The sequence below is a fragment of the Stegostoma tigrinum genome, chromosome 4 (assembly GCF_030684315.1).
Source record: "Stegostoma tigrinum isolate sSteTig4 chromosome 4, sSteTig4.hap1, whole genome shotgun sequence".
Lineage (NCBI taxonomy): Eukaryota > Metazoa > Chordata > Chondrichthyes > Orectolobiformes > Stegostomatidae > Stegostoma > Stegostoma tigrinum.
This window is the reverse complement of record NC_081357.1, coordinates 84,825,434-84,839,138: the sequence shown is the minus strand read 5'-3', so window position 1 is coordinate 84,839,138 and position 13,705 is coordinate 84,825,434. Positions and strand designations below refer to the sequence as shown.

The following is a 13,705-nucleotide window of genomic DNA, read 5'->3' as shown; positions in this document are numbered from 1 at the left end:
TCCACATAGACTTTGGCCAGTTCACCTATTTAACAAATTTCTCAAAAGAAATGAGCAATGCTTCTACAACTTTTTTGTCAAAGTTTTGTAATGTTTTGACATATTTGTACATATGCCTGCCAGGTCTTTGACTACGATCAGTTTGCTCATCATCATCCTCATCACTAAGCCTATCTTCTACCTTCACTTCCATACTTTAAGTCAGCTATCCTGTCTAATTTGCAATTTCTGAAGTTCAAACTCTCTCTCTTTCTGTTTTTGCATTTCCTCCGCTTGTAACTGTAATTAAAACTGTTTAAGTTCCCTTTCCTTCTCTAACTCCAGTTGTCTTATTTGCAACTTATATTTTTCTAACTCCACTGCACTTGATGGTTTCTCTGGTATGCCTAAATGCCTAATTAATTCTGTTACAATATCATCTCTCTTCTTATCCCGAGGCAAACCCAATTCTAGCCTGTCTGCAAATTCTAAAAGTTTCTCCTTTTTCTGTCTTTCGAAACTTGCTCGACTGAATTCTTCTGTCTGGATTATTAGCTAAGAGTTCTACGGTACCTTTATTAATTAGATAATGTTTTCTCTGACAGCTAAGAGGGCTGATCTCTTATCAGATGGCAGTTGGTTCTCTCCGGATTTTCCAAATGCCCTCATCTTTTATACCCTTAATGACATATTTTCTTACAATAGGATTGGTCCTATGTTGTCAAAACCAACTGATTCCAATTTCCTTGGTTTTTAGTATCTGAATGCCTGGTTTAAATTAATTGACTAAATTCAAACTTGTCTTGATAACAAAACAAAACTGTGGCTTGAACTGCTAACTATACAGCCTTTGATACAAATGTTACAATTCAGATGTTCTGTGCATCTGCCCAAAGATATATTGTTTACTGCTCACCTAGAAAAAGCATATCATCTTTTAAAGGGACCACACACTGTTTCCCCACCTACTACTTTACAACCATCAAAATTTTAACAACACAATATTTTAATGTTCTGCCTTCAAATCCATAAGTACTCTACCCAACTTCACAACATAATCTTCCACTAAAAGAGAGCTTGAGATGACCATGAGGAAATTCAGGGCCCATAAAACCATACTCATAAAAAAAAGTGAAGACTTCAAAGAAGATCAGCAATAATTGTAGGATTTAACGCTCTAAATTTTTAGAAGAGTCTCAGAAAATCAAAATTACTTTCTGTTGCATTAGGTGTCAGGCTCTAAAAGGGTTAATACTAAGGAGTGATTTAAGTTCCACCCAAACCGATATTGTCATAATTTGTGGAAAGAGGAACATTAACTTGCATGAACAGAAACTGAACAGAAGCAATAACCATGAAATCTGTTAAAGAACCTGAAAGACATTTCTTTGTTGTAAAGAGTTGTGAAAACATGGAACTCATGACCAAATCAGGTGAACTGGCCAAAGACTATGCGGATAGTGTTAATTCAGACTGAGTTTGTAGTCAGGGCCAGTGAGGTGTTTGTAGCTCTGTCAGAGGAGGTTTCAAGAAAATGTGCAGGAATAAAACAGGCTATTTTGACTGTCTATGAATTGGTACCAGAAGCATGTAGACAACTGTTCAGAAATGCAAAAGAACCAGGTCAGACTTATATCAAGTTCGACAGATGGATGAGAGCATTAAAGATAGATAAGACAAATGAGAATTTTGGAGACGTTATTCTGCTGGAGGAGTATAAAAGCTGTCTTCCAGAAGTCATAACAACTCATGTTGAGGAGAGTTAAAACAGCAAGAAGAGCTCCAGAGATGGAAGATGAATACACATTAGTGCAGAAATCGAAATGTAGCTTCCGACAGCAATTTTGTTCCATGAGGAATAGAAATTGGGAAAGGGAGCTCGTGTTATATAGCTTAACTCTGTGCCCTATGGTTACTGACTTTTCTGTCACTGGAGTCAGTTTCTCCCTATTTACTTGATCAAAGCTAATCATGAGTTTGAAACCCTCTGTTAAATTTCAACTTAAACTTCTCTGCTCAAAAGTTTCGATCTGTTTCTACAATGCTTAACATCTTGTGCATTTAATTGCCTGTTTGATTAATTTCAATTCTGACAAATCAGTTTAAGTAACATGGCGGTAACGGTCTGTGATTATTTTTCCTTCCCTAGGGTTTACCTGGTGAAACTGGTCTCCATGGGAAAACAGGGATGCCAGGTCCTCCGGTTGGTATTTTACTGTTACCAAGTTTAAGTTTCTTTTAATTTATTAGGTATTCATCACTACGTCAATCAGCAAGACTTGAGGCATTCAGAGCTGCCATTGCAGTTTATTTGAAAAGGCACGCTCATTACATGAAATAGTGTCTCTCTATATTTCCAAGCACAGAATCACAGAAATTGCCTTTGTATGGTATCACTGAGAATACAGATAACTTGGGTAGCCAGGTTAGATGAGGGTCATTGTAGTTCTGTATGCTTAATTACAAGAGGTAATTTCAGTCCAAAGCTTATAGAGGCAGTGTAAGCAGAACAAAAAATGTAAGTTTTCAAAAGTGAAGGGACAGTAGCAAAGGGCAAAAAACAAGAGTATGGACCATTCAATGTTAAAGGCTGTCAGTGGGCGATGAATCAATCCTCTAGCTGCCTTGAGCATTGCTGAAACCTCAAATGTGCAATGGAGCGAGTTAGACACCTACACCCAACTTTGTTATTGTTCTCCTTCACTGCCTGTCCCCATTCTTCATTGCATATTCAGATCTGCATTTAAGGAATAAATGATTCTCAGAGGAGACTTGGTGTTGACTGGTAATCAGTGATCATTTTGATAACGAAAAAGAGCTGAATATTATATCTTGCTATTTAAGGACAGAGTAAGAAAGCACAAATTTGACCAGTTAAATAACTCCTCCCCATGCCCAACACGTACTTCTGTAAAATAACAACTAAATTATAGATGTTGGCATAAGAAAGCACTCAAATCTGCAGAACATTTTACTGAAATAAAATTCCGCTGTGTCAATAATAGATTCAAAATAATTTAACCACTTGAATTATCTTTTCAAAGGGTGCAGTGTTGCTCAGTTGAATAGTGGGAATGAAACAGGACTAGAGAAAGTCAAACTTCTGAGAATGAGTCCCTGAAATCAGAAGACAGCATCCACTTCTGGGTTCTGCAGGAAATCTGGACATAAATTTTGGCAGTGAGAGCAATTGAGCAATCAGCCACTGTGACAGTTTAATGGCAGTTGTATCTTGTATTTGGTTCAGTAAAGACCAGCACTGTTAGAAACATGCCATGCTCGTAGGTTCCTATAGTTGGAGAAAGTGAGAGCCAGTTAGTCAAAACAGGAATATTGGATGCAGTTCTGGTCTCCATCTTAAAGGAAGGATATGGTGAGATTGGAGGCAGCACAGCAAAGGTTCACTGCATTGATCCCTGGGTTAAGGGAAATACACTGTGATGAGAGACTGAGTTAATTACTCTAAAGTTCTCTGGAGTTTAGAAGAGTGAGGTGTAATCTCATTGAAGCAGGCAAGACTCTGAAGGGCCTTAACAGAATAGATGCTGAGAGGATGATTACCCTGGTTGGGGAATCTAGAACATGGGAGCACTGTCTCAGCATAAGGCACTGATCACTGAGGACTGAAATGAGGAGAAGTGTCTTTAGATTAGATTCCCTACAGTGCGGAAACAGGCCCTTTGGCCCCACAAGCCCACACCACCTGTTGCAGCATCCCACCCAGACCCATCCCCCCATAACCCACACACCCCTGAACACTTCGGACAATTTAACATGGCCGATCCGCCTAGCCTGCACATCTTTGGACTGTGGGAGGAAACCGGAGCACCCGGAGGAAACCCACGCAGACACGGGGAGAATGTGCAAACTCTGCACAAACAGTTACCCGAGGCTGGAATTGAACACGGGTCCCTGGCGCTACGAGGCTGCAGTGCTAACCACTGAGCCACCGTGCCGCCCTTTACTCAGAGAGTTGTGACTCGTGGAAGTTCTCTGCCCCAGTGGGTTGTGGATGTTCCATCATTAAATATATTTAAGACAGAGAATGGCAGATCTTTGGTTTCAGGCAATCACGTGTAATGGGGAGCAGGTGGATTTTGTAGAGTTGAAGCCCAAGAAATTGCTAAGTCTCTGGAATTTTTTGCCACAGAAAGTGGTTGTCGCTAAAACATAGAATGTTTTCAATAAGAAGTTAGATGTAGTTCTTAGGGCTAAAGGAATCAAAGGGTATGAGGAGAAACTGGGAATAGGATACTGATTTAAACTTTTGGCAAAGATCTGTAGCTGGATTGTGGATGAGGTTGTTGACTTGCTCGCCAAACTGGCTTGTTTTGTTCAGACATTTTATCACCATGCTAGGTGATGTTATGAGTGGGGCCTCCCATGAAATGATGTTATTCTATTCCTCTTGGAATTTATACTGTCCAGTCCTTTATGGTGAGTACTGTCGTTTTAGGTTTTGATCTGTATGGGTTTGTATATCGGGTTCAATTCTATATGTTTGTTGAGTGAAGTATGGGTGGAGAACCATGGCCCCATGCAGATCAAAACTGGAAATGACAGTACTCACCATAATGAACCAGACAGTGTAAATTCTAAATGGAGTAGAATGACATTACTTCATCAGAGGTCCCACTGGTGATATCACCTAGCACGGTGATGAAACGTCTGAATAAAAACAAGCCATATTGGCTAGCAAGTCAGCAACCTTACAGGATACTGAATTGGATGATCATCCATGATCATATTGAATGGCAGAGCAGATTTGAAGGGCCGTATGGCCTACTCCTCCTATTTTCAATGTTTCTATCAACGACAATGATGGAGTAGGTTCATTTTTCCTGTTCTTAGTTCTTATGTTCTTGTCTAAAATAAAACTTAATGTAAGTGTAAAAAGGGAGAGAGAAGGAGCAACAGATATTACCTTTTGTTCAATAACACACAACTGCAGCCATATATTTTAATGTTTGTTCATTTGGCAGTGATCCGCGGCCGTAGACCTTCAGCTCAAATCATGAAAGCTGATCTGGCAAAGTCTGCCAGAACTCCATTCAGTATGGGTGTGGGAGTGCAGTGAGAGTGAGCTATTGACTATCCATTATAATGATTATGGATGTGAGTTTGCTCGCTGAGCTGGAAGGTTCGTTTTCAGACGTTTCATCACCATACTAAGTAACATCATCAGTGAGCCTCCGACGAAGCGCTGGTGTTATGTCCCGCTTTCTATTTATCTGGTTAGGTTTCCTTCGGTTGGTGATGTCATTTCCTGCGTTGGTGATGCCATTTCCTGTTCTTTTTCTCAGGGGATGGTAGATTGGCTCCAAATCAATGTGTTTGTTGATGGAGTTCCAGTTGGAATGCCATGCTTCTAGGAATTCTCGTGCGTGTCTCTGTTTGGCTTGTCCTAGGATGGATGTGTTGTCCCAATCAAAGTGGTGTCCTTCCTCATCTGTATGTAAGGATACGAGTGATAGTGGGTCATGTCGTTTTGTGGCTAGTTGATGTTCATGTATTCTGGTGGCTAGCTTTCTGCCAGTTTGTCCAATGTAGTGTGTGTCACAGTTCTTGCAAGGTATTTTGTAGATGACGTTCGTTTTATTTGTTGTCTGTATAGGGTCTTTTAAGTTCATTAGCTGCTGTTTTAGTATGTTGGTGGGTTTGTGGGCTACCCTGATGCCAAGAGGTCCGAGTAGTCTGGCAGTCATTTCGGAAATGTCTTTGATGTAGGGGAGAGTGGTTATGATTTCTGAGCCCATTTTGTCTGTTTGTTTGGGTTTATTGCTGAGGAATCGGCAGACTGTGTTCATAGGGTACCCATTCTTTTTGAATACGCTGTATAGGTGATTTTCCTCTGCTCTGCGTAGTTCCTCTGTGCTGCTGTGTGTGGTGGCTCGTTGGAATAATGTTCTAATGCAGCTTCGTTTGTGGGTGTTGGGATGGTTGCTCCTGTAGTTCAGTATTTGGTCCATATGTGTTGTTTTCCTGTAGACGCTGGTTTGAAGTTCCCCATTGGCTGTTCGCTCTACTGTGACATCTAGGAATGGCAGTTTGTTGTTGTTTTCCTCCTCTTTTGTAAATGTTATGCCAGTAAGGGTATTATTGATGGTCTTGAAGGTTTCCTCTAATTTGTTTTGTTTAGTGATGACAAAGGTGTCATCCACATAGCGGACCCAAAGTTTGGGTTGGATGATTGGCAGAGCTGTTTGTTCGAGCCTCTGCATTACTGCCTGTGCTAAGAACCCTGATATTGGAGATCCCATGGGTGTACTGTTGGTTTGTCTGTAGGTTTTGTTATTGAAAGTGAAGTGGGTGGTGAGGCATAGGTCCACTAGCTTGATGATGTTGTCCTTGCTGATGAGATTGGTGGTGTCTGGTGTATGTGTCTTCGGTTCTTCTAATAGTGTAGTCAGTGTTACTTTGGCCAGGTTGATGTTGATGGATGTGAACAGGGCTGTTATTTCAAAGGAGACCATTATTTCATCCTCTTCTATCTTGGTGTCTTTGACGGTATTCAGGAATTCTTGAGTGGAGCGAATGGAGTGGTGAGAGTCTTCTACTAGGTGTTTTAGTCTTTGGTGTAGTTCCTTGGCTAATCTGTAGGTTGGTGTTCCAGGTAGCGACACTATGGGTCTGAGGGGGGCTCCTGGTTTGTGAATTTTTGGTAGTCCGTAGAAGCGTGGCGTGTTGGATCCATCTGGTTTCATTTTTTGGAAGTCTCTCTTGTTTAATTCTCCAGATTTTTGAAGTTTTTTGAGTAAGGCTGTGATTCGGTTCTCCAGTTGTGGGGTCGGGTGTATCGCCACCTGTTGGTAAGTGTCGGTATCTGCAAGCAGTGCGTTCGCTTTCTCAATGTAGTCTGTTCGGTTTAAAATGACTGTCAAGCGTCCTTTGTCTGCAGGTAGGATAACGATGTTTTTATCTTTTTTGAGTCCTTTTAGGGCTTTCCTTTCTTGTGTATTGAGTGTGTTTTCTTCCTTTTTCCTGCTTAGTGTTGGTGCGACTGTCTGTCTGATGATGATTATAATGATTATTCCAGAGTCATTAATAACCTGTTTACACAACCCATATGTGATATGGTTTGATTTTAATAATGTATCAATGTACACTCATTCTCATTTCATCCCATTGCAGGGTCCAGCTGGGAAAGAGGGTGTTCCTGGTAAACCTGGACTCAAGGTAATTTTAACTTTACCCTACAAAATCCCTTGTTGTCTTACAGTTATCATGATGCAATCTCACTTTGATGGAATTTTGAAAAGAATACAGTCTCTACCAATGAAATATCATTGTCTTGTGGTATTTATGGAGCAAATCTGGACAAAGGGAGGAATTGTATATTCATCTCTGCAGGCCAGATCTGATGGTTCAGTGGAAAGATACAGCTTCGCTGAGGCAATTTGTTTGAAACTGTACTAGTTATTCAAATGTGTTCCGAACATATTCCATATTTGTTGCTGGTCATTTTGACACAACATTTTGTTAATTTGATGCTTTTGGAAATGCAGGATCCCCCACTTCACCATATTGATTCATTACATGACAAAGAGAGAGGCTGTTCCGGTTCCCATATTGAAGGGTTGGAATCTCAGCATTGGATTGGAGTGAGTGGAGTCTGCACTGAAGATGTCCGGATCTTGGACACTTACAGAGCTCTCCTGTATTAATCATACAATCATGAATTATTATGGCACCGGAAGAGGCAAATCAGCCCATCATGTCAGGCAGGAAGATGCAAGCTCGAGCTTCCTACCCTGCTGCCAATGAAAGACCAGTTAAGGGCCTCATCCTACTTTGGTCTTAGTTACTTCAGCTCCAGGCAGAATAAGAAGGACTCAACCTAGCCAATTACTTAATCAGAGAGGGGAATTCAATTTGGACCCAGTTTCCTGGCTTGAGGATATAATTTATCTCCCTCACTGAGCCCACAGCAAGTCAGTTCACAGTCAGAGCTGGGAAGCAACAAGAGGCCAGGCTGCAATACATGTCCGTACTATCAAACCTAATAGATTGGAAGTTAATGGAGAAAAACCCTGGCTAAGATGTATCTCCCATTATTTTTAGTCAGAAGAATGGCGCATGACATGAGTAGGAAGAGTAGGAAAAGCAGAGGAGCCACATCATTGAGAAATAAATACCAACAGTTACTATACATTCACTGGCCACAGTTGGGAGTGGTGTTAAGATTTTAAGTCAAGGTTCTTCATGTATGATGATGACTGTTACTGGCTGTGGATGATCAGCGAGTTGTGTATGAGTGAGCAGATTTGAGAGTGCTGTAGAGTCGTATCAGCTTCCTGATCAGACATCATCGGCCAACATGAGAGGCAATGGCGTAGTGGTATTATCACTGAGTTGTTAGTGCAGAGACCCAGATAACGTTTGATTGTTGGGAAAAGCCCGTCTGGTTCACTAATATCCTTTAGAGAAGGAAACTGTCATCCTTACCTGCTCAGTGACCCTAGACCCACAGTACAGGGCTAATGGTAAGATCCTTAGCAGCGTAGATGAGCAGAGAGATCTCGGTGTCCATGTACACAGATCCTTGAAAGTTGCCACCCAGGTTGACAGGGCTGTTAAGAAGGCATACAGTGTTTTAGCTTTTATTAATAGAGGGTTCGAGTTCCGGAACCAAGAGGTTATGGTGAAGCTGTACAAAACTCTGGTGCGGCCGCACTTGGAGTATTGTGTACAGTCCTGGTCACTGCATGATAAGAAGGATGTGGAAGCTTTGAAAGGGTGCAGAGAAGATTTACTAGGATGTTGCCTGGTATGGAGGGAAGGTCTTACGAGGAAAGGCTGAGGGACTTGAGGCTGTTTTCATTAGAGAGAAGAAGGTTGAGAGGTGACTTAATTGAAACATATAAAATAATCAGAGGGTTAGATAGGGTGGATAAGGAGAGCCTTTTTCCTAGGATGGTGACGGCGAGCACGAGGGAGCATAGCTTTAAATGGAGGGGTGAAAGATATAGGACAGATGTCAGAGGTAGTTTCTTTACTCAGAGAGTAGTAAGGGAATGGAACGCTTTGCCTGCAATGGTAGTAGATTCGCCAACTTTAGGTACATTTAAGTCATCATTGGACAAGCATATGGACATACATGGACTAGTGTAGGTTAGATGGGCTTGAGATCGGTATGACAGGTCGGCACAACATTGAGAGCCGAAGGGCCTGTACTGTGCTGTAATGTTCTATGTTCTATGTTCTATGTTCTAGTGTGGTTAATTTTAAAATACCCTCTGGGAACGGCTGTGAATGCTGGCCTAGCTAGCGATATCCTCATCCTCTGAATGAATGAAAACATTCCATGGGGCATAATATTTTCATCTTACTGACTTACATTTTTGCCAGTTGTGTGATATATTCATTGACACTTTTAAACAATGTTCCTATCCCTCTGTCATGACCTTGCAGAGGAAACCCAGCCTGCAAGGGGGAAACTACAATAAATTCCAGGTGTGTGTGTGTGTGTGTGTGTGTGTGTGTGTGTGTGTGTGTGTGGTGGGGGGGATGTGTAGTGGGGTGCAGAGTTTTCAGACATTACACAGAAAGTGCTAGTGAAGGCAGAGATCAGGTGTGCCCTCATCTCCGCCCACCACCAACAAAGGGATGAAGAGGATTCAAAGGGAGCTGTTGGTCCATATATTTCACAAGCAGTAGATGGATTCAGAGGTCTACTGGCAAAGAATGGAAATAGGTTACACAGCCGAGCGATTAATGTTGGGTAATATCCGAGAAGAAGCAAATATAATCAGTAATTCTGCAGTACTATCACTATAGAGTCCATAATACACTGGAGCAAAAGTAGAACTTTCAGCCCATCAAGTCTGTTCCACCATTCAGTGAGATCTAATAATCCTCAAGTCCACTTTCCCCATAATCCTTGATTCCGTTACTAGTTAAAAAATTGTCCATCTCAGCCTTGAATATACTTAGTGACACAGCTAGTGCACACTTGTACACACCTCTGCAGAAAAGAATTCCACTGTTTTACTACTCTCTGAGAGTTTGCCCTCTGTCTTAAATCGGAGACCGCTTACTCTGAGATTATGCCCTATGGTCCTAGACTCTCCCAAAAAGGGAAACAATCTTTATTCCTCTAATAAAAGGAGATTACCACAGATGCTGGAAACATGAAATAAATGCAGGAAGTGCTGGAAAAACTCAGCAGGTCCAAGAGCATCTGTGGAGAGAAAAAAAGTTAATCTTTCAAGTCTGAAAAGACTCTTCTTCAGAACCATTTCTGCACTGTCAAGTCTGCTTTGTTTACTTCAACAAGTCTCCTGTCATTCTTCTAAAGCCTAGTATGAGCCCAATCTACTCTGTAAGACAGTTCCTCCATATTTCTCTAAGCTGCCTCTGCTGCCAGTACATCTTTTCTTAGATTAAGGGCCCAAGTCTATTCACAGTTTTCCAGCTGTGATCTGAATAGGGACTTGTGCAGTTTTAACAAAATATCCCTATGTTATGCTTCATTCCCTTTGAAATAAAAGCCAACTTTCCATTTGCTTTCCCTATTACCCATTGAAATTGTATACTAGCAATTTGTGATTCATGGACAAGGATTACAAAATCCCTCTATTCTGTAGTTTTTTGCAATCTTTCTCCATGTAAATAACATTCAACATGGAGGGGTTTTGAAAGAATTCTTGCGGAAACAGCTGCTCTTTCTGGAGATGATCCTTGTGAGCCAGACAACTCTCTTCAGTGACTACCACAAAGAGGAATCTCTGCTATTCCTCAGCTCTGCACTCACTGTGTAATGAGATCCCATGAAAGTCTGCAAGAGTGCTATGCTTTTCATCTGGCAGAACTGGTTTATCCAAGCGGTGATCCTTGTGTACCTGGAGTAAGATGTGGTTTCAGCAGGAACAAATGAAGACATAAAACAATCTAAAGGGCCAGATGGATGGAATGCATTGACTTCCCTCAAAAGAGATTGAAGGGGAGAGATTTGTGAGCCATAGAGAAAGAAGGCATTGGTAAAAATTGTGGCGTCCTAAAAATTGTGGCCAGCCCAGACTAGATTGCCTGAAGGACATCCTATCCTCTCTCATTCTGTTATAAGATTGATATACACTTGGGAAATACTGTAAAGCTGACCCTTAAAGAGGAGGTGAGTGTAATAGGTGCCACGCCCAGACAATAGTTTAATAGTTCCATGTGACTAGGTACCCCTGCTGCTCAGTCAAATCATTACATTTTGTAGGCTTCCAACAGAGCTGAAACTTTAATCAGTAAAATTAAAGGTTTTATTGCATGTAAATCTTGCACATTTGCTGTTAGACAGCTGAAGCTAATCCCATCTGTCTTTTATTAGGGGAACCCAGGTGAAAAAGGGGAAACTGGAGTTCAAGGAGAAAAGGTAAGGACAATTGTTCCCAAAGTTCAAATATGTTGCTATTGGATCTGGCAATCAAGAAATAAAGGAGACTAACTTTTTTTGAGCTATGAGCATAGGAAATAGGAGTAGGCTATTCAGCCTCTTGAGTCTCCACTATTCAACTAGATTAAATCCATGTCGCTTTCCTAAAATATCCCCATATCCCTTCATGTCATCTCTATCTTGAACAGACTCAATGATTGCACTACCACACCCCTCTAGGGTGGAGAATTTCAATGATTCACCACTTTCTGAGTGAAGAAATTCCTTCTCATGTTGGTGCTAATTGTATGCCTCTTGAAGCTGAAACCCCAGGTTTTAGCCCCTGTTTTTCTGTCAGTTCTGGAGAAAAATGGCTCAAAAAACATAAAGCAATTGTGCACGAGCTTTGTAGAATCTGCTGTGTATTGGACAAAATGCCTGCTGAATCTGCCGAGGACTTGTTTTGCACACATGCCCCCACAGAAAAGTCAGTCAGATCCCAGTGCATAGTAACCTTGCATCATGGTCAGAATGATGTTAATTCACACTCCACTCCAGTGACTTGTGCCTGGAATTTTGCAGACACTCAGAGAGATGTTAAACTGAGGCCTCTTCAGCCATTGTAAGGAATGTAAGGGATTTCATGGCAACATTCTGAAGAAGACCAGAAATGACTATCTGGAGTCTTGGCCAACATTTATCCCCAGCCACCACTTATCTGGCCATATGCATCAGATTACTGTAAGCACTGTGGCTACAAGAGCACGTCAGAGGCTCGGAACACTGTGGTAAGTAACTCACACCCTTACTCCCCAAAGCCTGTCCACTATCTACAAGGCATAAATCAGGAGTGTGATGGAATACTTTCCATTTGCCTAGATGAGTGCTGACCCAAAAACACTCAAGAATACCATCCAGGTCAAAGCAGCTCATTTGATTGACACCATGTCCACAAGCATCCACTCTCTCCATTATCATAGCTTGTTACCAGCAGTGCGTACTAGCTCCAGGACGCACTTCAGAAATACTCTAAGGCTCCTGAGAGAGAACATTCCAAACCCACAACCATTGCCATCCAGCAAGATGATTGCAGCAGACACAAGGGAGCACCACCACCTGCAAGTACTCCTTTAAGCCGCTCACTATTCTTTCACTGTTGCTGGATTTTAATTCTGGAATTCTGTCACTAACAGCATTGTGGGTCATCTTACAACACGTAGACTGCAACAGTTCAAGAAGGCATTTCACCACCACATTCTTAATGGCAACTTGGGATGGGTCAATAATTGTTAGTCCAGCCAGTGATACCAATGTCACATGAGGGAATGATGAATTAGAACTGCTGTGCACAAATTGCCAAGAGCCTTTCCTTCATTTTAATTCTACATACCACGTGCTGTACCACAAGGGTCTGTTCTGGGCCCTCTTCTATTTGTGATTTTTGTAAATGATTTGGATGTAGGAGTGGAAGGGTGGATTAGTAAGCTCGCAGATGATACGAAGGCAGATCGAGTTGTGGATAGTGCAGAGATGCTGTTCTAGGTTACAAAGGGATATTGATAGGATGCAGAGCTGGGCTAAGAAGTGGCAGATGGAGTTTAACCCTATAAAGTGTGAGGTGATTCATTTGGAAGGACAAATTTGAAAGCAGAATGCAGGGTTAACGGAAAGATTCTTGGCAGTGTAGAGGAGCAGAGGGATCTTGGGGTTCAAGTCCACAGTTCCCTGAAAGCTGCCACCCAGGTTGATAGAGTTGTTAAGAAGGTGTATGGTGAGTTAGGTTTCATTAATAGAGAGATTGAGTTCAAGAGCTGTTAAGTTATGCTCCAACTTTTCAAAACCCTGGTTCAGCCAAATCTGGAGTAATGTGTCAAGTTCTGGTCACCGCATGACAGGAAAGATGTGGAAGTGTTGGAAAAGGTGGAGAGGAGGATTGCCAGGATGTTGCCTGGAATGGAGGGAAGATCTTACGAGGAAAGATTGAGAGAGCTGGGGCTTTTCTCTTTAGAATGATGAAGGATGAGATGTGACTTGATAGAAGTGTACCAAATGATTAGGGGTGTACATGGAGTGGACAGCCAGAGACATTTTCCTCGGGTAGAGGTATCTATTACAAGGGGGCATAGTTTTAAAGTGAGTGGAGGTAGATATCGGGGAGATGTCAGAGGTAGGTTCTTCACGCAGAGAGTGGTAGAGGCATGGAATTCATTGCTGGAGAGGATAGTGGAGTCAGTTCGGCACAACATTGTGGGCCAAAGGGCCTGTACTGTGCTGTACAGTTCTATGTCCTATGTTCTCTGTTCTACCATTAAAATGCATTGTCTTTCCTTTTAGAGAAAGTTGATGTATAAGGAGCTTTCTTCT

General features: G+C 41.8%; 1 protein-coding gene across 2 annotated transcripts in view; it reads left to right on the top strand.

Annotated features, from left to right (window-relative positions):
- The window catches only part of LOC125452853 (collagen alpha-1(XXII) chain-like), a 444,116-nt gene that overhangs the window by 257,539 nt on the left and 172,872 nt on the right, over positions 1 to 13,705 (top strand). For both annotated transcript variants that reach the window (XM_059645502.1, XM_059645503.1), the window contains 3 exons: positions 2,129 to 2,182; positions 7,111 to 7,155; positions 11,297 to 11,341. In XM_059645502.1, coding sequence (XP_059501485.1) covers positions 2,129 to 2,182; positions 7,111 to 7,155; positions 11,297 to 11,341 — 144 coding nt within the window. The remainder of the gene's footprint in view (positions 1 to 2,128; positions 2,183 to 7,110; positions 7,156 to 11,296; positions 11,342 to 13,705) is intronic.